This window comes from Staurois parvus, unplaced genomic scaffold, assembly GCF_062004578.1.
Source record: "Staurois parvus isolate SC_StPar_1 unplaced genomic scaffold, SC_StPar_1.0 ptg001425l, whole genome shotgun sequence".
Taxonomy (NCBI): domain Eukaryota; kingdom Metazoa; phylum Chordata; class Amphibia; order Anura; family Ranidae; genus Staurois; species Staurois parvus.
In genome coordinates this window covers 282,132-304,828 of record NW_028319221.1, presented here as the reverse complement: position 1 = coordinate 304,828, position 22,697 = coordinate 282,132, and the positions used below count along the sequence as shown (strand labels likewise).

Sequence of the window (22,697 nt, the reverse complement as noted above, 5' to 3'; positions counted from 1 at the left end):
ACTGTGCCCTTCTGCCTCCCCCAGTACTGTGCCCTTCTGCCTACCCCAGTACTGTGCCCTTCTGCCTCCCCCAGTACTGTGCCCTTCTGCCTCCCCCTGTACTGTGCCCTTCTGCCTACCCCCGTACTGTGCCCTTCTGCCTCCCCCCTGTACTGTGCCCTTCTGCCTCCCCCCAGTACTGTGCCCTTCTGCCTCCCCCCAGTACTGTGTCCTTCTGCCTACCCCTGTACTGTGCCCTTCTGCCTCCCCCTGTACTGTGCCCTTCTGCCTCCCCCCTGTACTGTGCCCTTCTGCCTCCCCCCATACTGTGCCCTTCTGCCTCCCCCATACTGTGCCCTTCTGCCTCCCCCAGTACTGTGCCCTTCTGCCTCCCCCCCTGTACTGCCTCCCCCCATACTGTGCCCTTCTGCCTCCCCCAGTACTGTGCCCTTCTGCCTCCCCCCATACTGTGCCCTTCTGCCTCCCCCCATACTGTGCCCTTCTGCCTCCCCCCCTGTACTGTGCCCTTCTGCCTCCCTCTGTACTGTGCCCTTTTGCCTCCCCCCTGTACTGTGCCCCTCTGCCTCCCCCCTGTACTGTGCCCCTCTGCCTCCCCCCTGTACTGTGCCCCCCTGCCCCCTCCCTGTACTGTGCCCATCTGCCTCCCCCCTGTACTGTGTCCTTCTGCCTCCCTCCCCTGTACTGTGCCCCTCTGCCTCCCCCCTGTACTGTGCCCTTTTGCCTCCCCCCTGTACTGTGCTCTTCTGCCTCCCCCCTGCACCGTGCTCTTCTGCCTCCCCCCTGTACTGTGCTCTTCTGCCTCCCCCCCCCTGTACTTTGCCCTTCTGCCTCCCCCCTGTACTGTGCCCTTCTGCCTCCTCCCTGTACTGTGCCCTTCTGCCTCCTCCCTGTACTGTGCTCTTCTGCCTCCCCCCTGTACTGTGTCCTTCTGCCTCCCTCCCCTGTACTGTGCCCTTCTGCCCCCCCCCCCCTTTGTGTTGATTAGCCTTTGATTTATGGCACGTTTTATTATTAATTAAAATCAATTTTATTGAAAGTACTAAGAAATCGATGTTTAATTCCATCAACTATTTATACTTTAGTTCTTGAGAGTAGGAGCGAAAATTGGGGCAGGCTGGTAGGGGCCCCAGTGCATTACTTTGCCCAGGGGCCCATGATGCTGTCAAGACGGCCCTGCTCGGGGCAAGCAGCTTTCTCTGCCTAATGGGGAGGAGCCTGGAGCGCCGGGAGGGGACCCAAACAGAAGAGGATTGGGAGCAGCTGTGTGCAAAACTACAGCACAGAGCAGGTAAGTAGGACACGCTTCTTATTAAAAATATATATATTTTATTCCTTTATATCTTATTTTCCATTCAATATTATTCTATTCTGTTTTATTCTATTCTGTTCTATTCTATTCCTTTATATCCTATTTTATTCTTTTATTTTCCATTCAATATTATTCTATTCAGTTTTATTCTTTTTTTTGTTCTGTTTTATTCTATTCTCTTCTATCCTATTCTATACAGCAGCCTAAGTAGGAATCATCATCTTATTTCACATGTATACATTACCGTCTTTATTACAATATGTTTCCATTTCCAATTCGAATGCACTTTCAAATTTGAATACATTTTTTTTTCTAATTCATTTTCAAATTCGTATAATTTGTTGAGTTATAATTATTTGGGATTCGTTACATTCAGATACATCCGAATTCCTGAACAAGGAAAGTTTTATCCGAATCTTGATGGTCACGTAATGAACCTCAACGACCTGAGAATGCATTGCCGTGGAAGGTCTATGATTGGATGAGGATGAAGCCTGCGGATGAGGATGGTACCTGCGGTCGGGGATGTCCGCTGACCAGGCACTGCAGCACCAGCGTGTCGCCCTCTCGGATGGTGTAGACTCGCTCACTCACATTGTCATTATTGTCCACACAGGCCTGACTGCCATGGATGATCTGAGCCTGAGCCGGCGCTGCAAACAGAAGGAGGAGGGGATCAGTACATGATATGGGGGGGGGGGGGATCAGTACATGATATGGGGGGGGGGTCAGTACATGATATGGGGGGGGTCAGTCCATGGTATGGGGGAAGGGGGGGGTCATTCACACAATGACAGGAAGAAATCAATAATAATTATATAAATATGTTTTACTTGGATCAGTGTGACGGACCAATATGAGAGGACTTCAATAAAACAAAGTAAAGCCCCCCCCATACACAAGAGTCTTCCCTAGGAGTCCCACATTATATCTGAGTCCACCTTATGATTCTCTGCTCACATCAGAGTCCCCCATTACATCATGTCCCCCAGAGTCCCACATTACATCATGTCCCCCAGAGTCCCCCATTACATCATGTCCCCCATTACATCATGTCCCCCATGTCCCCCATTACATCATGTCCACCAGAGTCCTCCATTACATCATGTCCGCCATAGTCCCCCAGAGTTCCCCATTACATCATGTCCCCCAGAGTCCCCGATTACATCATGTCCCCCATTACATCATGTCCACCAGAGTCCCCCATTACATCATGTCCGCCATAGTCCCCCAGAGTTCCCCATTACATCATGTCCCCCAGAGTCCCCGATTACATCATGTCCCCATGTCCTCCAGAGTTCCCCATTACTTCATGTTCCCCATGTCCCCCAGAGTCCTCCATTACATCATGTCCACCTTACGTCCCCCCCCCCTCCTTACATAAGGGTCCCTATCAAAGTCCTCCCTTGCTTAAGGGTCCCCATCAGAGTCTCCCCTAATTCAGGGTCCCCATCAAATCCCCTCCCTTACTTCAGATTCCCCATTGGAGTCTCCCCTACTTCAGGGTCCCCATCAGAGTCTCCCTTACTTGAGGGTCCCATCAGAGTCCCCCCTTACTTTACATCAGAGTTCCTCCTTACTTTAGAGTCTTTATCAGATCCCCTCCCTTGCTTCAGGGTCCCCATTGGAATACCCTTTTACTTTATCAGAGTTCCCCTTACATCAGGGTCCCCATCAGAGTCGCCCCTTACTTCAAGGTCCCCAACGGATTCCCCTCTTACTTTAGGGTCCTCATCAGAGTTTCTCTTACATCAGGATCCCCATTGGAGTCCCCTCTTACTTCAGGGTCCCCATCAGATCCCCTCCCTTACTTCAGAGTCCCCATTGGAGTCTCCCCTACTTCAAGGTCCCAATCAGAGTCCCCCTCACATCAGGGTCCCCCTCAGTGACCTCTTTACATCAGAGTCCCCCCTTAGCTGGGTACACACTGGGAGTGGGGGGGCAGGTTTCTCACCCCCCCCACCAAATAAAGAAATAAACAAGTTTGGACTTCAGCTACTCTTCCGTTTTGCTGGAAGTTTCTGTGGGAGAGACTCTGATAAGCTCCCCATCACAAGGTGGGGTCTCTGCGGAAATGAAGCGATCGTCTCCTTGTGATCACAAAGGCGTTCATTTGGAATGAGCTCCATAATTACGGCTAACCGCCTTCTCCATCAGGTGTCATCGATCTCCTCCGTATAAAAGGGACATCACTAAATAGAGCGATTTCCTGGGCCTAATGACGAGGCGTGTCTCCTCCGACGTGGTCCTGCTTCGGCTCCATCGCCCGCCATTGATCCCATCTCCCTGTGATATTATAATGGGAGAATTGATGCGACCGAGCTCCTCCCGGGGAAATGATAGAAGGCGCTGAAAGGGCCACAATTAGGGCCGATTGTGAAGAGGAGAAGACGGATCTAATGGGACATTGTACTGGCGGAGTGTTCAGCCAATAAAGGAGACACTTCACCTCCCAGCCGGCGCGGCGCACAAATGATACTAATAATACATTTACTTCTGACGGTATTACAAAGGGTTGTGGTTACATTGTTCCATTTATCGGGAGGTCAGGAAAACCAGGAATGGGCTGCGGAACAGTGACACCGAGTGTTAGGCTACATTCACACGTGTGCGTTGTGGGAAAGCGAGCGTAATGGTGTGCACAGAAAGGTGTCAGTGGGAGGGACAATGTCCCATGATGGGTGTCAGTGGGAGGAATAGTGTCCCATCATTGGTGTCAGTGGGAGGGACAATGTCCCATGATGGGTGTCAGTGGGGGAATAGTGTCCCATCATTGGTGTCAGTGGGAGGGACAATGTCCCATCATGGGTGTCAGTGGGAGGAATAGTGCCCCATCATTGGTGTCAGTGGGAGGAATAGTGCCCCATCATTGGTGTCAGTGGGAGGAATAGTGCCCCATCATGGGTGTCAGTGAGAGGAATAGTGTCCCATCATGGGTGTCAGTGGGAGGAATAGTGTCCCATCATTGGTGTCAGTGGGAGGAATAGTGCCCCATCATTGGTGTCAGTGGGAGGAATAGTGTCCCATCATTGGTGTCAGTGGGAGGAATAGTGTCCCATCATTGGTATCAGTGGGAGGAATAGTGCCCCATCATTGGTGTCAGTTGGAGGATTATTGCCCCATCATTGGTGTCAGTGGAAGGAATAGTACCCCATTGTTAGTGCCAGTGGGAGGAATAGTGCCCCATCATTGGTGTCAGTGGGAGGAATAGTGCCACATCATTGGTGTCAGTGGGAGGAATCATGCCCCATCATTGGTGTCAGTGGAAGGAATAGTGCCCCATCATTGGTATCAGTGGGTGGAATAGTGTCCCATCATTGGTGTCAGTGGGAGGAATAGTGTCCCATCATTGGTGTCAGTGGGAGGAATAGTGCCCCAGTATTGGTGTCAGTGGGAGGAATAGTGCCCTGTCATTGCTGTCAGTTGAAGGAATAGTGCCTCATCATTGGTGTCAGTGGATGGAATAGTGCCCCATCATTGGTGTCAGTGGGAGGAGTAGTGCCCCATCATTGGTGTTTGTGATAGATTCTCCCTGTCTGTCTACCTGCAAGGTGATTGATATGATCAGTTTCTGGATGGAGACCAAACCTGATTTAAGCCAGCCAAGCCTGCAGTCTTATACTTGTGATACTGCATTTGTATCACGTGCTCCAAACTCCCTGTTTGTCTGCCTATCCTGCTAGTCTGGATTCCCTCATTGACGACCTCGGATCGCATACCGACCACATTCTGAAGCCTGAATTTTGACTACAGATCTGACCCGGAACATCCTGAACCTTGCCTGCCTTGTACCTGGACTGTCATTGAATCACTCTGCCTGTCTGCCAACCATAGGTACCTGTTTGCTGTGCTCAGTTTGCGTTTGCCCTGGCATGGTAGCCAGACATTATAGCATTCTGTATAAATCCTGGGGGCAACCGAGTACCAATAGGGTATTGGGAAAGGGGGCTGCTATAGGTGAAGTACACAGAAGCCAGTTATAGAGCCTGACCACCTGCTTTGGGGTAAGCGTGACAGTGCCCCGTTGTAGGTGTCAGTGGCAGGAATAGTGCCCCATTGTAGGTGTCAGTGGAAGAAATAGTGCCCCATTGTAGGTGTCAGTGGAAGGAATAGTCCCCCATCATTGGTGTCAGTGGAAGGAATAGTGCCTCATTGTAGGTGTCAGTGGAAGGAATAGTGCTCCATTGTAGGTGTCAGTGGAAGGAATAGTGCCTCATTGTAGGTGTCAGTGGAAGGAATAGTGCCTCATTGTAGGTGTCAGTGGAAGGAATAGTGCCCCATTGTAGGTGTCAGTGGAAGGAATAGTGCCGCATTGTAGGTGTCAGTGGAAGGAATAGTGCCCCATTGTAGGTGTCAGTAGGAGGAATAGCGCCCCATTGTAGGTGTCAGTGGAAGGAATAGTGCCCCTTTATAGGTGTCAGTGGAAGGAATAGCGCCCCATTGTAGGTGTCAGTAGGAGGAATAGCGCCCCATCATTGGTGTCAGTGGAAGGAATAGTGCCCCATCATTGGTGTCAGTGGAAGGAATAGTGCCCCATTGTAGGTGTCAGTGGAAAGAATAGTGCCCCATTGTAGGTGTCAGTGGGAGGAATAGTGTCCCATCATTGGTGTCAGTGGGAGGAATAGTGCCCCATCATTGGTGTCAGTGGAAGGAATAGTGCCCCCATCATTGGTGTCAGTGGAAGGAATAGTGCCCCATTGTAGGTGTCAGTGGAAGGAATAGTGTCCCACTGTAGGTGTCAGTAGGAGGAACAGTTTCTTGTACAAGTGGGAGGAATAATGCCCCAAGGACCAGATAAGGGTCTAAATTTGGTCATGTGCATCCTCTGCATCTTTCTCGCAGCTTTTTTTTTGCAGCTCCCTGCTGTTCTGGCCCACACCTTGGCCTTTGGGCAGAGGACCGCCTGTCTCCTGGGTGGAGTCCTGAATTACTGTCAGCCCCTTGTTTATAACAGCTCTGCACCCCTGCACTACCACAGCCTGCTGGGCTCTGGTAAAATCTGAACACAAGGTTAAATGCTCCCAAAGCTCTTTGAAGCCTCTGGACTCCAGAACCCAAACCAGGAACAACAAAACCTGGAGGAAAGAGCCTACACCTTTCCGCAGGGGTCCTCCTACCTCTCGGGTGCAGCCCTGAATTACCGACAGCCTCTTGTTTATAACAGCTGTGCACCCCTGCACACCCACAGCCTGCTGGGCTCTGGTAAAATCTGGACACAACGTTACAGGCTTCTTCCCTCCCAAAGCTCTTTGAAGCCTGTGGACGCCAGAACCCAATCCAGGAATAACAAAACCTGGAGAAAACAAAACCCAATTTTCTCATGTGCGACCTCTGTACCTTTCTTGCTGCTCCCTCCGCTCTTTTTTTTGCAGCTCCCTACTGCTCTGGCCCACACCTTGACCTTCGGTCAAGGTGACCACCTGTCTCCTGGATGGATCCTGAATTACTGTCAGCCCCTTGTTTACAACAGCTGAGCACTAATACACACACAGCCTGCTGGTCTCATGTAAAACCTGCACACAAAAGGTTAGAGGCATCTTCTCTCCCAGAGCCCTTTGAAGCCTTCATATTCCAGAACCCACAATGCACGGGGTAAATCCTGAACACCAAGGTTAGAGGTGTCTTCCTTCCCAGAGCCCTTTGAAGCCTTTGTATTCCAGAACCCACAATGCACGGGTAAATCCTGATCACCAAGGTTAGAGGTGTCTTCCTTCCCTGAGCCCTTTGAAGCCTTTGTATTCTAGAACCCACAATGCACGGGGTAAATCTTGAACACCAAGGTTAGAGGTGTCTTCCCTCCCTGAGCCCTTTGAAGCCTTTGTATTCCAGAACCCACAATGCACTGGGTAAATCCTCAACACAAAGTTTAGAGGTATCTTCACTCTCAGAGCTCTCTGAAGACTCTGGATTCCAGAATCCACAATGCACGGGGTAAATCCTGAACACCAAGGTTAGAGGTGTCTTCCTTCCCTGAGCCCTTTGAAGCCTTTGTATTCCAGAACCCACAATGCACGGGGTAAATCCTGAACACCAAGGTTAGAGGTGTCTTCCTTCCCTGAGCCCTTTGAAGCCTTCGTATTCCAGAACCCACAATTCACGGGGTAAATCCTGAACACCAAGGTTAGAGGTGTCTTCCTTTCCAGAGCCCTTTGAAGCCTTCGTATTCCAGAACCCACAATGCACGGGGTAAATCCTGAACACCAAGGTTAGAGGTGTCTTCCTTCCCTGAGCCCTTTGAAGCCTTCGTATTCCAGAACCCACAATGCATGGGGTAAATCCTGAACACCAAGGTTAGAGGTGTCTTCCCTCCCTGAGCCCTTTGAAGCCTTTGTATTCCAGAACCAGCAATGCATGGGGTAAATCCTGAACACCAAGGTTAGAGGTGTCTTCCTTCCTAGAGCCCTTTGAAGCCTTTGTATTCCAGAACCCACAATGCACGGGGTAAATCCTGAACACCAAGGTTAGAGGTGTCTTCCTTCCCAGAGCTCTTTGAAGCCTTTGTATTCCAGAACCCACAATGCACGGGGTAAATCCTGAACACAAAGGTTAGAGACATCTTCGCTCTCAGAGCTCTCTGAAGCCTCTGGATTCCAGAACCTGCAATGCACGGGGTAAATCATGAACACAAAAGTTAGAAGCGTCTTCCCTCCCTGTCCTCTTTGAAGCCTCTGGATTCCAGAACCCAATCCGGGAATGACAAGACCAAAAATCCAATTTTCTCTGATCATAACAGTCATTCTGGAACCTCTTAATCTGCACCCTTGAGAATCTTGTGCGCCGTTTACCTCTTTTTACGCAGTGGTGGGCCCCAGCACTGTCACTATGTATTAACCCCATACAACCCTATATTGGTCCTTTGATGTGCTGGTGCCTCCTTACAGTTAATAAATATATTGGACGGGTGTTGACTATTCCTGCTCACATCGCCCGCAGAGCCCAGGTGAAGAAGACGTCGTATGCGCTGGAAATACATGTTAATAATTCATAGTGGTGAGACAGCGCTAGACGAAGCATCACTCACACAGCATCCCGCCTGACAGTCAGAAGAGCCGGAGCCTGGGGACTGAGCCCTTTCATCCTGCCAGTTAGAGCTGCAGTTTGTGTTATATAAACAGGCCGCGTTATTATCCGCGCCGCGTACCGACCCCCTCCCCCCCCCCAACGCTTTCTCACGTGTCAAACCCAGAGACGCACACCTGTCACTAAACTGCTCATTATCAAACCCTCGCCTGACCTGCAGCTCTGCTCCAACAATGTTGTTTTACTTTACTTTTGATGTAGATGTGTTATTTTTTTCTATCCCCCGGCAGTGAAAATGTTTGTTAAACAGAAAGTAATTTAAAAAGGCGGCAGAATGGATTTACTCCCTTTTTTTCCAAATGCTGACATGAATAACCAGCAGAAGAGAGTGACGCAAATCAGAAATCTCATCCATAGTGCCTGAGAGCCTTTCAAAGTCGTATCAGCCTGACAGTGGGAGTAGCTGTATTCAGATGGGTGGGTTGTTGGGGAAAGGGGATTGGATGTAGGAAAGGGGAGGGGCTTAGGGTAGGGTCGCAAAGTCAATGATGTCATAAGTAGTGCAAGGCATTGGTAAGTAGTCTGGAGAGATGCAGAACAATGTTGTCACGAGAGTGACTCTGATATGATTATCATGACACTGGGTTGCCGGGTCTAGCCTGCATACTATTTGGTTGAAAGATTAGTCATGCCAGAGTTACTATTCCAAAGGGAGATGCTAGGGGGCCCTCACGTTGGAATATGTGGTGTATAAGTAAGGGCGTTGGAGATGCAACATCGGCACCCATGCCCAACTGTTGCCTGTGTATCTCCACCATTGCATCGTATTGCCACTAGTTTGGCATCCTTGGCACGAAACGCGTAAGGGAGAGCCAATACATGACGCCACTCTGCCGGAGCCTCATGAAGGTCCGGCGGCCATCTTACTTATGGACGGTCAGTCCGTTTTTATTGCTGTGTCATTTTAACTATTTGGAATGCTATTTCTGGAATAAATTCATTTATTACTACCTACTACACTATGGGCACTTTTCTATGTCTCCCATGTGGAGCTATTGGTTTATAGAGCCCACCCAATCCACTACAGTATCCAGAGGAGGGAGTTCCTGTCACACAGGCTGCTACACCCATCCATCCCTTAAAGGGGACCTCTGGCTGATTGGATCCCTTACTACCCAGGAGTACCTGACGTACCACACACCACCCAGAGGGAGGATAGTCCTTGACCTGGCTCAATCCATTTCCTTAAAGGGGACCTCTGTTTGATTGATTTAATGCGTATTACTATTACGCATCTGGTGAGTGTGTATTCTTACCCCACTGTTACAGAGCACCAGCACTGAAGTATCGCTACAGCTTACAATATATGTGCACGGATTGTCACCTATGGACTATTTATATATTGATTATATTTATTGATCATTATTATTTATACGGACATTATTTATTTTATTATATTTTTTTTTAAGCGCTGCACTTTTTATTTTCGTATTGCCAGTACTGTCTTTGTTACCACAAATTACTCTTTAATTCCCACCAATGCCTATTTGTCCCCATGTATTGCCCATTTGTTAACCATGTGTGGCCACCATTGCCCATGTGTTACTCTTGTATCAACATCAGGGGCGGACTGACCATTTGGAAACTTGGGCACTGCCCGAGGGCCTGGGATCAGTAGGGGGCCCCATGAGATGCCCCTGGTACCTTTTTCATAGGCTTTTTTGAGTGTGGGCAAGGACACAGGGGCCCCATGATCCCCTATTGCTCGGGGGCCCCATGAGTTGTCAGTCCACCCCTGTAATTGTGTCATCTCTGAGCCAGCATCTCAGTTCAGGAAGTAGATGATGACTCCAGATGATGCCTTGAACAAAGATGGCGCCATCCTTCTGGAGAGAAAAGTAGATGAGGGAATTGTCGAGGGGGGGGGGGGCACTATGATTTCTACAAGAGTTAATAGATACCTGGAAGCCTTACATTACACAGCATGCTGCACTTAACATGAAAACATATATCTGATAACATCACCTAACTGCACTCGAGTTCGGAGACTGATTATGCCATCTGGCACACTTGTGTTGTAAGACTGAATATACTATTTTTATATATATATAGTGAGAACTCGCATCAAAATGGTAGAGCTTTTTTTAAAGCACACAGCAACTCCCTTCTTTTTTTTTTTAAAGGCCCTTTTAGCCCAATCTTATTTAACTCCTTCACGCCTAAGGGTAAAACAAATCTAAATGCCTAAGCACAATTTTGCAATTTTATTATCACCTGTTGACATGTGATAATAAAACCGTCCATATCATCACAACTACTTTATACATTCAGGTGGATTATACCTTGATTTTTTCAGGACAAATTGGGCTTTCATTTGGTGGTAAATGGTAATGGATATCTTCTGATTTTTTTTATTAGCAAAGGAAAACTGGCCCAAAATAGTAAAAAAAAAATCTTTTTCTTTTTTTTAGCTGTGTGTTTCTTGTTACTACCATAACCTACCACCAAAGAACAACCCAAAATAAATTCTCCAGCTCCTGATGATCGCAGCGACACCATCTATGTGTATGTTATGTGTTTGTACCCGTAGTACAGCCCAGAAACTATAGTGCACATTTTGTTTTTGTCTTTTTTTTTTTTACCTAAAACACACTGACACTGATATTAACACTAACTGACACTGATACCATTTTTTTTAAATCATGACCTTTGACCTTAACCTTTGACCCTGACCTTGACCCAAACACTTACCCTGGCACTGAACTAGATCAATCATTGTTCTAGGTATTTTTCTTTATTTTTTCATTTATTTTTTAATATTTATATATTTATCTTCTTTTTTTTTTTTTAACAAACATTTTTTTTCTTTCTATGCCAGGAGTTAGAGAGATACAATGTATAATAGGATGTATATAATGATACAATGTATAATGGGATGTATATAATGATACAATGTATAATAGGATGTATATAATGATACAATGTATAATAGGATGTATATAATGATACAATGTATAATAGAATGTATATAATGATACAATGTATAATAGGATGTATATAATGATACAATGTATAATGGGATGTATATAATGATACAATGTATAATAAAATGTATATAATGATACAATGTATAATGGGATGTATATAATGATACAATGTATAATAGAATGTATATAATGATACAATGTATAATGGGATGTATATAATGATACAATGTATAATAGAATGCATGTAATGATACAATGTATAATAGGATGTATGTAATGATACAATGTATAATAGGATGCATATAATGATACAATGTATAATAAGATGCATGTAATGATACAATGTATAATGGGATGCATGTAACGATACAATGTATAATGGGATGCATGTAACGATACAATGTATAATAGGATGCATGTAACGATACAATGTATAATAGGATGCATGTAACGATACAATGTATAATGGATGTATGTAACGATACAATGTATAATGGGATGTATGTAACGATACAATGTATAATGGGATGTATGTAACGATACAATGTATAATGGGATGTATGTAACGATACAATGTATAATATGATGTATGTAACGATACAATGTATAATGGGATGCATGTAACGATACAATGTATAATAGGATGCATGTAACGATACAATGTATAATGGAATGTATATAACGATACAATGTATAATGGAATGTATATAACGATACAATGTATAATATGATGTATATAACGATACAATGTATAATGGGATGCATATAACGATACAATGTATAATAAGATGTATATAACGATACAATGTATAATAGAATGTATATAATGATACAATGTATAATAGGATGTATATAATGATACAATGTATAATAGGATGTATATAATGATACAACATATCTCTCTCCTCCATTCATAGAGAGAAAGGAAAGCAAAGGGGCCGGTCTGCACAGTGACTGATCACTGTGATAGCCAATCAGAGGCTATCACAGCGATCATGTGACCCGGAATTGGGAGTCCCAGGTCCCAATTGTTAGAACGGGACCCGGGGCTCTCAGTGACACCACAGTCTATGTGTTGGGAGCGCGCCGAGCGGGACACGCTCCCAGCACAAAGATACTGTAGGTATGCAAATATGCGGCCCCACGGAAAAAATCCCAGTTCCGTGAGGCCGCATATTTGTGTGACGTCGGCATCAAGGGGTTAAACGAAAGTTTAGTAACATGCTTCCCACGCAGGGGTATCCACCATCAAACAAATGCAACAAATATTCAGCCTCCTGGCTTGTACACAGATTTATGTCTGTCTCCTGCAGACTCTTTCCAAAATGGTTTTTCGCACACAGCTAGCCACTAGCACACAGCTACTCTGGCTTCCACCTTTCCTAGGTGAAGACCACCTGACTCCAAGGCAGTGACCTCCCGTCTACCGAGGTGGAGCTCAGAATCATGGTTTGGGCCTCTGCAAAAAGGCCTGCACACACCTGTGCAATCTGTGCTGGCTGCTTTCAAAACCTGGACCCAGGATTGGAGATTTCATCCCTCCCAAATCTCTTAGAAATCTCCAGGCCGCAGGTCCCAAAATGGGCTTTACAAACCAAAGAGGAAACTGATAAACCAGTTTCCTCTGCATTAAGAGAACTGCCTGGAGCCCCTCAACCTGTATGGTTGAGAATCCTGGGTTATCACCATGATTTTCGCCGTGGCAGGATACCGCAATGCCACAATATATATAAAATAACCGATCAGCCATAACATAACCAATCAAGGCATGGACTCCACTAGACCTCTGAAGATATGCTGAGGTATCTGGCACCAAGCCTTCCTTTTAAGCCCTGTAAGTTGCAAGGTGAGGCCTCCATGGATTGGACATGTTTTTCCAGCAAATTCCACAGATGCTCAATTGGATTGGCCTCTGGAGAATTTGTGTTCCTCAAACCATTCTTGAATTTATCAGACCAGGCTACCTTCTTCCATTGATCCGTAGGCCAGTTGTGATGCTCACTTACCCATTGTAGGGGCATTTGGCTGTGGACACAGGTCAGCATGGGCACCCTAACTGGTCTGCAGCTTCACAGCCCCATACACAACAAGTATGTGTATAGTATTTCCTTCCTTCCTTCTCTTCCCTTCTCTTTTCTTTCATTTCTTTGTTTCGTCCCTCCTTTCCTTCTTTTCTTCCTTCTTTCTTTCCTTCCTTCCTTTCTTTCCTCCCTTCCTTTCCTCCCTTCCTTTCCTTCCTTCCCTTCGTTCTTTTCTTCCCTTCTTTCTTTTCTTCCTTCCTTTCTTTCCTCCCTTCCTTTCCTTCCTTCCTTCTTTTCTTCCCTTCGTTCTTTTCTTCCTTCCTTTCTTTTCTTCCCTTCGTTCTTTTCTTCCTTCCTTTCTTTCCTCCCTTCCTTTCCTTCCTTCCTTCTTTTCTTCCCTTCGTTCTTTTCTTCCTTCCTTTCTTCCCTTCGTTCTTTTCTTCCTTCCTTTCTTTTCTTCCTTCCTTTCTTTCCTCCCTTCCTTTCCTTCCTTCCTTCTTTTCTTCCCTTCGTTCTTTTCTTCCTTCCTTTCTTTTCTTCCCTTCGTTCTTTTCTTCCTTCCTTTCATCCCTTCTTTGCTTCCTTCCTTCCTTTCTTCCCTTGTTTCTTTCCTCCTTCCATCCATCATGACAGTGTTGTGAGATGCTGAGATCCTGATTTAGAAGTAGGTAGTCTCTGATATTGGGACATTTTGACAAGGGTTCCGACATTTTCTCTAACAAAGACATGCTGGGAGGTGAATTGACTCCTAATATGTGTATGTATGAATGTAAGTTAGGGACCTTAGATTGTACGCTCCTCGGGGGCGGGGACTGATGTGAATGTACAATATATATATATACAGTATATGTAAAGCGCTGCATACATTGATGGCTCTATATGAGTACCTGTAATAAATAAATAACAACAATGGCTTGCTCAGCCTTTTTGCTGCTATACACAGTAATTCTTCCCTACTTATATATTTAAAAGTATTCCTGAATTATACGCGCTCCGCCAGCAGCTTGCGGTCCCCGGTGTTGACACAGTGGCGTCTTTTGTAGCCCTGCGAGTGCCGTTTGTTACTAATTGGTGTTTGGAGTGAGATTTGGAGCGTCATACCCGCCAGTTGCAGTAATTAGACAGGTTTTAATGATCTCCTCTGCAGTCAGGCCAAGATTTACGCACTTTACACCATGTCAGGTCTGCCGCGCAGTCAAGTGTGGAGAGCTTATCTGACGCTGGCCTCCTCCTGCCTGCACTGACAGCTTATAATATTGGGAGGAATCAGAGGGTGTTGGGGGTACGTAGCTAAATTCTAGGCTGAGAAGCCTAGTAAGTGTTTTTAGAAGATATATAAAGACATAAATAGACTCTAAGAGCATTGTGTTTAACTTTTGTATGTAGCTTAAAAGGTCTTCCAGCAGCCAGCATCAATAGACTTCTCCCTCCACTGTAGATCCCTCCTAGCAACAACTGACCCCCCCCCTGCAACAATAGAATCCTCACCAGCAACAATAGATCCCCTCAAAAAAATAGATTCCCCCAGCAACAATAGACTCCCTCACAAAATGAGATTTCCTCCAGCAACAGTAGACCCACCAGCACAGCCCAGCACCCCTTGCCAGTAGATACATTTAGTGCTGGAGGTGCCAGAACTGCATTCCCACATGTTTCAGCTGGAAAAAAGTCCTGGCAATGGGCATGGACAAAACAACAGGGATTTGTCAATACAAAGCAAAAACAATGGACAATAGTGATAATACACAGTCAACATATGGACAATGGTGGCAGTACATGGGGAGTGCAAGAGTAACCAATGGGCAATGGTGCCAAAACATGAGCAACAAATGGTCAATGGTGTTGTTACACAACCAAAATATGGGCAATGGCAACAATACACAGTCAAAAAATGGACAATGGTGGCAATTAGAGATGAGCGAATCGAACTTGGCGAAGTGGAATTCGTTTCGAATATTAGGAAAAATTCGATTCGCACCGAATCCGAATATTAGCAAACTTCGGATGCGCGAATCGAATTTTTCCCGATCGGCCGATTTTCATCCCTTCTACAGCCGGCAAAAAGTGTCCCTGCAGAGAGCTCCGCTATTTCTGACAGTTCTCTGACAGTTCCTTCACATTTACAGCGGTTGAAACATTGTATCTGTTTGTTTCCATTTAGGATACAGATGTTTTTATTCGGAAACAAATAGATACAATGTTTCAACCGCTGTAAATGTGAAGGAACTGTCAGAGAACTGTCAGAAATAGCGGAGCTCTCTGCAGATACACTTTTTGCTGTACTGGAATTCTTCTTTTCATTCTTCTTCTTTTCATTCTTCTTCTTCTTTTCATTCTTCTTTTCATTCTTCTTCTTCTTCTTCTTTTCATTCTTCTTCTTCTTCTTTTCATTCTTCTTCTTCTCCTCATTCTTCTTTTCATTCTTCTTCTTCTTCTTTTCATTCTTCTTTTCATTCTTCTCATTCTTCTTTTCATTCTTCTTCTTCTTCTTCTCATTCTTCTTTTCATTCTTCTTCTTCTTCTTTTCATTCTTCTTCTTTTCATTCTTCTTCTTCTTCTTTTCATTCTTCTTCTTCTTCTTCTTTTCATTCTTCTTCTTTTCATTCTTCTTCTTCTTCTTTTCATTCTTCTTCTTCTTTTAATTCTTCTTCTTCTTCTTTTCATTCTTCTTCTTCTTCTTTTCATTCTTCTTCTTCTTCTTTTCATTCTTCTTTTCATTCTTCTTCTTCTTCTTTTCATTCTTCTTCTTCTTTTCATTCTTCTTCTTCTTTTCATTCTTCTCATTCTTCTTCTCATTCTTCTTTTCATTCTTCTTTTCATTCTTCTTTTCATTCTTCTTTTCATTCTTCTTCTTCTTCTTTTCATTCTTCTTCTTCTTCTTCTTTTCATTCTTCTTCTTCTTCATCTTCTTCGTTGTGCCCCGTGACTGCCCAAATGAGTGAAGTGTGCGGTGATTCTAAGATCGACGGCACTCATCTGCATGTCATACTGACTGACAGTATTATTTCTCTTCCCCAGCAGACTCCAAGGGCATTTAAATTAAAGGTACAGTGTTCTGCACTAATATAAAGGCTCTCTGAAGCCTAGAAACCCTTTTAATAAGTTAAATTCGCAGCGAATAAATTCGCATCGAATCGAATTTCTCCTGCAAATTTGGCGAATCAGCCGAATCGAATTTTTGAATAATTCGCTCATCTCTAGTGGCAATACATGGGGAAAATTAGGAGGTGGTGGCAATGCAAAAGTAACCAATGACCAATGATGGCAATATAAGAGTTATCAATGGGAAAGAATGGTAATACAAGAGCAATAAATGATAAATAAAGGAAATGTAACTATAACCAATACACAATAATGGCAATGCAAGAAAAAAACAATTGAACTAGAGTGATCAATGGGGAACAAAGGCAACACAAGAGTAACCAATATCAAATGATGGCAATACTAGAGTAACTAATGGGCAATCATGTTGATACAAGAGTAACACATGGGCAATGGTGGCCACACATGGTTAACAAATTGGCAACGCATGGGGACAAATGGCAATACATGGGAAAAAATGGGCATTGGTGGCAATTAAAGAGTAATTTGTGGGCAGTGGTGTGACACCAGGTAACAAAGACAGTAGTGGCAATACGAAAATAAAAAGTGCAGCGCTTAAAAAAATATATAATAAAATAAATAATGTCCGTATAAATAATAATGATCAATAAATATAATCAATATATAAATAGTCCATAGGTGACAATCCGTGCACATATATTGTAAGCTGTAGCGATACTTCAGTACTGGTGCTCTGTAACAGTGGGGTAAAAATACGCACTCACCAGATGCGTAATGGTAATACGCATTAAATCAATCAAACAGAGGTCCCCTTTAAGGAAATGGATTGAGCCAGGTCAAGGACTATCCTCCCTCTGGGTGGTGTGTGGTACGTCAGGTACTCCTGGGTAGTAAGGGATCCAATCAGCCAGAGGTCCCCTTTAAGGGATGGATGGGTGTAGCAGCCTGTGTGACAGGAACTCCCTCCTCTGGATACTGTAGTGGATCGGGTGGGCTCTATAAATCAATAGCTCCACATGGAAGACATAGAAAAGTGCCCATAGTGTAGTAGGTAGTAATAAATGAATTTATTCCAGAAATAGCATTCCAAATAGTTAAAATGACACAGCAATAAAAATGGACTGACCGCCCACAAGTAAGATGGCCGCCGGACTCAAAAAAGCCTATGATAAAGGTACCAGGGGCATCTCACGGGGCCCCCTACTGACCCTGTGCCCTCAGGCAGTGCCCGAGTTTCCAAATGGTCAGTCCGCCCCCTTGGGGCCTGTACAGTTCACAAACGTCCAATATTGAATATTCCTGAATCTTGCTATTCTTATGAATACAATACATCCGACCCGGAGAGAAGATAGTTGAGTAACATTCCATTTTGCCAGTTTTGCACAGAATCAATGTACATATAGTTTAGCAGGACAAATAGCTTGCAAATTTTTTTTATAAATTACTGATTTTCCCTTAAACTTCACAAATCCAGCCCAGAATTGCAGGTTTTTTCATCTTGTGAGTCATTAATGACTCCGGATGTAAACCTTCTTGTTGGTGGAACGCCTTCTTGGCTTTTGCCATGTAAGCAGCTGTTCCTATTAGAAAAAAAAATTCTAATCAAAGCTCAGTTCTTTTTTTAATATTCTTTAAATATGATCCCAAACCCTCAGCTGCCCAGAAAGGGTTAATTAATTAGTGGCTACAATCCACGCTAAAGCTCTGGCCCCTCCCCCTTCTCCTCATTAGTGCCAAAAGGGAAGCTATAAAAGAAGCAATTAGTGCATTTAGCTTCACGAATTAGCAGCTGCGTTTAGGTAAGGTGAGGAGAAGTGTTACCACATACAGGAGACGCGTGACTTTATGTATCATAAACAAAAATTCTAAGATTTCATCAGATATTAACCCATTGAGAGCTGTTATTTTCAGAGGATTTCAGAGGTTTACATGGCAACGTCTGAAATCCACTATCATAGGGGGGTCTCTACAGAGCTCAGGGACTCCAAGTCAAAAAGTAACTTTTTGAAGAACCATCTTGTCATGAAAACACTGTATAATATGGCCATTCTCAACCTGGGTTCCTCCAGAGGTTCCTTAAAGCTGTGGCTGATTGACCTCCATTTTTAAGGTGCCTGCATGATTTTGGGGTCAAAAGAACCAGTGGCATACCACTAAGGATCCTTTTTAGCTTTCTTTGCAAAAGTGCCATTTTTACCAGGAATGTAAGGGGGGCATTATTCCTACTGACCACCAATGTAAGGGACATTCTTCCCACTGACCACCAATGTAAGGGACATTCTTTCCACTGACCACCAATGTAAGGGACATTCTTCCCACTGATCACCAATGTAAGGGACATTCTTTCCACTGACCACCAATGTACAGGACATTCTTCCCACTGACCACCAATGTAAGGGACATTCTTCCCACTGATCACCAATGTAAGGGACATTCTTTCCACTGACCACCAATGTACGGGACATTCTTCCCACTGACCACCAATGTAAGGGACATTCTTCCCACTGACCTCCAATGTAAGGGACATTCTTCCCACTGACCACCAATATAAGGAGCATTCTTCCCACTGACCACCAATGTAAGGGGCATGCTTTCCACTGACCACCAATGTAAGGAACATTCTTCCCACTGACCCCCAATGTAAGGGCCATTCTTCCCACTGACCACCAATGTAAGGGACATTCTTCCCACTGACCACCAATGTAAGGGACATTCTTCCCACTGATCACCAATGTAAGGGACATTCCTCCCACTGACCCCCAATGTAAGGGGCATTCTTCCCACTGATCACCAATGTAAGGGACATTCTTCCCACTGACCCCCAATGTAAGGGACATTCTTCCCACTGACCCCCAATGTAAGGGACATTCTTCCCACTGACCACCAACGTAAGGAGCATTCTTCCCACTGACCCCCAATGTAAGGGACATTCTTCCCATTGACCACCAACGTAAGGAGCATTCTTCTCACTAACCACCAATGTAAGGAACACTGTGGGGGACCCAGAAGGAGCAGGGCCATCTTTAAGGAGGGGCAAAAGGGGAAGCTGTCCTGGGTCCAGTCATTTGTTGTGGGGCCCAAAGCAGCTGTCCCAACTGTCTGTTTACATTTCCTTGTCCTTTGAAGTCTTTGTCCCGGGTTGTGTCCGATATCTCAGTGTGAAGTGCTGTCACATATGCTCAGCTCTGTCCTGTTGCTATGTACAGAAAAATCAGGTGTGCAGACCATGTCAACATTCACACATAAATAACCAGCATTCATATGAAAATAGTGTCCCCAATGTGGCATTCATATGTAAATAGCATCAGCATTCATATATACATTAGGTCTCCCCTGAGGTTCCAGCCACCAACACGTCTGCTGGTGGTCAGTGTAGAAATGTAGTGGTTGTTGGTGTAACATTCCCCATTATATTGGTGGTCAGTGTATATTTCCCTTTACATTGGTGGTAAGTGCAGAATTGCCCTTAAACTGGTGGTCACTGTAAATCCCCTTTATATTGGTAATCAGTTTTAATCCACCTAACAACGGTGGTCGGTGTAGAAATGTCACCTTCCAACCCCATCCAGCACTGGCACTGATCCCATCCACACCAAGCACTGCCATTGCTCCCATGCCCCCCAAGCACTTCCACTGATCTCCCCCATCAGCACTGTCACTCATCCCATCCCCCCAGCACTGCCATTTATCCCATCCTCCCCACCACTGCCACTGATCTCATCCCCCCCTCCACTGCCACTGATCCCGTCAGCCCTCCCCCCAGCACTGCCACTGATCACACCCTCCACTGCCACTGATCCCATCAACCCTCCCCCCCCCTGCACTGCCACTGATCACACCCTCCCCCCCAGAACTGCCATTGATCCCAGGAGTCCTAGGATTCCTAGGTGTTTTCTGTCTATCAGTGGGTCCCCTCATTCTCAGGCCATGGTGTGCAGGCAGTTAGGAGATGATGTTCTGTAATCTTCAGCAACCAATCAGTGAGATATAATTAAGTGCTGTAACCTCTAGCAACCAATCAGGGAGCTGGAATAATGTGCTGTAACCTCTAGCAATTATTAAGTGGTAATAATGCACAGTAACCATTAGCAACCAATCAGTGAGTGGTAATAATGTGCAGTAATCTCTAGCAACCAATCAGTGAGTGGTACTCATGTGCAGTAACCTCTATCAATAAATCAGCAAGTAGAAATTAAATGCTGTAACCTCTAGCAACTAATCAGTGAGCCGTAATGTCTGCTGTAACGTCTAGCAACCAGTCAGTGAGCGGTAATGATATGCTGTAACCTCCGGCAACCAATTGCAATCACTGCCTGATCTGCTGCAGTAAACTGATTTTGGGTTTAGCTGCTATTTATTGTATTCCTCAGAGCACGTGGAGAGCAAAATTGCATGGGGAGAGCCCAAGAAAATCTTTGCTCAAGGTCCAATCAATATTAAAGAAGGCTCTGAGAAGGAGGAACCAACGAACACTGTGGGGGACCCAGAAGGAGGAACCATTGAACACTGTGGGGGACCTAGGTGGACAAGAACAGAGTCCAAAATATGGGTGCACAGATCTCACTCAGTGTTTCAGTCCATCTGATCTCAGCCTATAGCTGGATTTTTCTTTTGGGCGAATGAACAAAGTCATCCATCTGTACTATGCCAAGGCAGAGATGATGTCATCAAAACTCCACCTTTTTCATTAGAAAGTCATCCATCTGTCCATCTGTACTATGCCAAGGCAGAGATGATGTCATCAAAACTCCACCTTTTTCATTAGAAAGTCATCCTTGAGCCCCAGTCAATTACTTTGCCTAGTTTGAGATGATGTCATCAGTCTGCTGCCGGCAGGAGAAAGCATTTCCCCAGTCTCCCCTCCCCCCCAGTGATCAGACTGTACATTACAAGGCGAGAGGCTGCAGCAGAGGGTTGATCTGCGTCAGACATTTGGAAGCAAATCCAAGAACTGCACAGGCACCAGGATTTACATGACCGTGTCATCTCTGATCAGTCCAGGATGTAGATGGCGACCCTGGATGATGCCGGAACAAAGATGGCGCCATCCTTCTGGAGGGAAAAGTAGATAAAGGCATTGTCTGGTGTAGTCCTGTGATCCCTGTGACTGAGCATGCATGGACCTAACAGAAAAATACCCATAAGACTGGTCCACTTTAAATTCTGGCGTGGATAAAAATGGAAGGATAAAATGTGGAGCTGATCGGAGCTTTCTGTACGACGTCTGAGGGGGAGAAAGATAAGTTAATGACTACAAACATTTATTTAGACCAAACGAGGGAACAATCAGATATTCACCTGCCATTTGGAAAGGTAATTTCCTCGGGGAGCTGCCTGTTAAACAGAGTATTGATTTACAACATTCGAATAATGATGTACACAGGCGGCAGTTCATTATAGGGGACAAAGCGCGCTCCACCGGTGCAATTACCATCCCGGCAAGCCCGTTTATGCCATTTAAATCCTTCTGTACTAATCCAACCAGAAGAGGAGCCTTTTACCTACACTGATGGATCCCCCAAGAAGAGGAGGAGATCGGATGATCCAGTTCTCCGGAAAAGAAGATACATTGTAGCAACTGCTCGCTGTGTTTCCTGGCCAAACGTTTTGAGAATGACACAAATATGAATTTACCTGCGAGGAAACACGAGCGGTCATCATTGCTTTGTACAAAAAGGGATTCATATTGCTGTTACTAAAGTACCATTTATCGGATCATCAAGAACTTCAAGGAGGGAGGTTCGGTTGTGAAGAAGGCTTCAGGGTGCCCAAGAAAGTCCAGCAAGCGCCAGGACCGTCTCCTAAAGTTGATTCAGCTGCGGGATTGTGGCATCACCAGTGTAGAGCTTGCTCAGGAATGGCAGCAGGCAGGGGTGAGGGCATCTGCAAGCACAGGGAGAAGAAGACTTTTGAAGGATTGCCTGGTGTCAAGAAGGGATCATCAAGAACTTCAAGGAGAGAGGTTCAGTTGTGAAGAAGGCTTCAGGGCGCCCAAGAAAGTCCAGCAAGAGCCAGGACCGTCTCCTAAAGTTGATTCAGCTGCGGGATTGTGGCATCACCAGTGTAGAGCTTGCTCAGGAATGGCAGCAGGCAGGGGTGAGGGCATCGGCAAGCACAGGGAGAAGAAGACTTTTGAACGATTGCCTGGTGTCAAGAAGGGATCATCAAGAACTTCAAGGAGAGAGGTTCAGTTGTGAAGAAGGCTTCAGGGCGCCCAAGAAAGTCCAGCAAGAGCCAGGACCGTCTTCTAAAGTTGATTCAGCTGCGGGATCGGGGCATCACCAGTGTAGAGCTTGC

The 22,697-nt window shown here is 45.4% G+C and overlaps 1 protein-coding gene across 1 annotated transcript in view; it reads right to left on the bottom strand.

The window, feature by feature from the left end:
• LOC149436082 (MAM domain-containing glycosylphosphatidylinositol anchor protein 1-like) overlaps positions 1 to 22,697 on the bottom strand; it is a 247,363-nt gene that overhangs the window by 2,205 nt on the left and 222,461 nt on the right. The window contains exon 2 of the mRNA XM_089662075.1: positions 1,823 to 1,962. Coding sequence (XP_089518201.1) covers positions 1,823 to 1,962 — 140 coding nt within the window. The remainder of the gene's footprint in view (positions 1 to 1,822; positions 1,963 to 22,697) is intronic.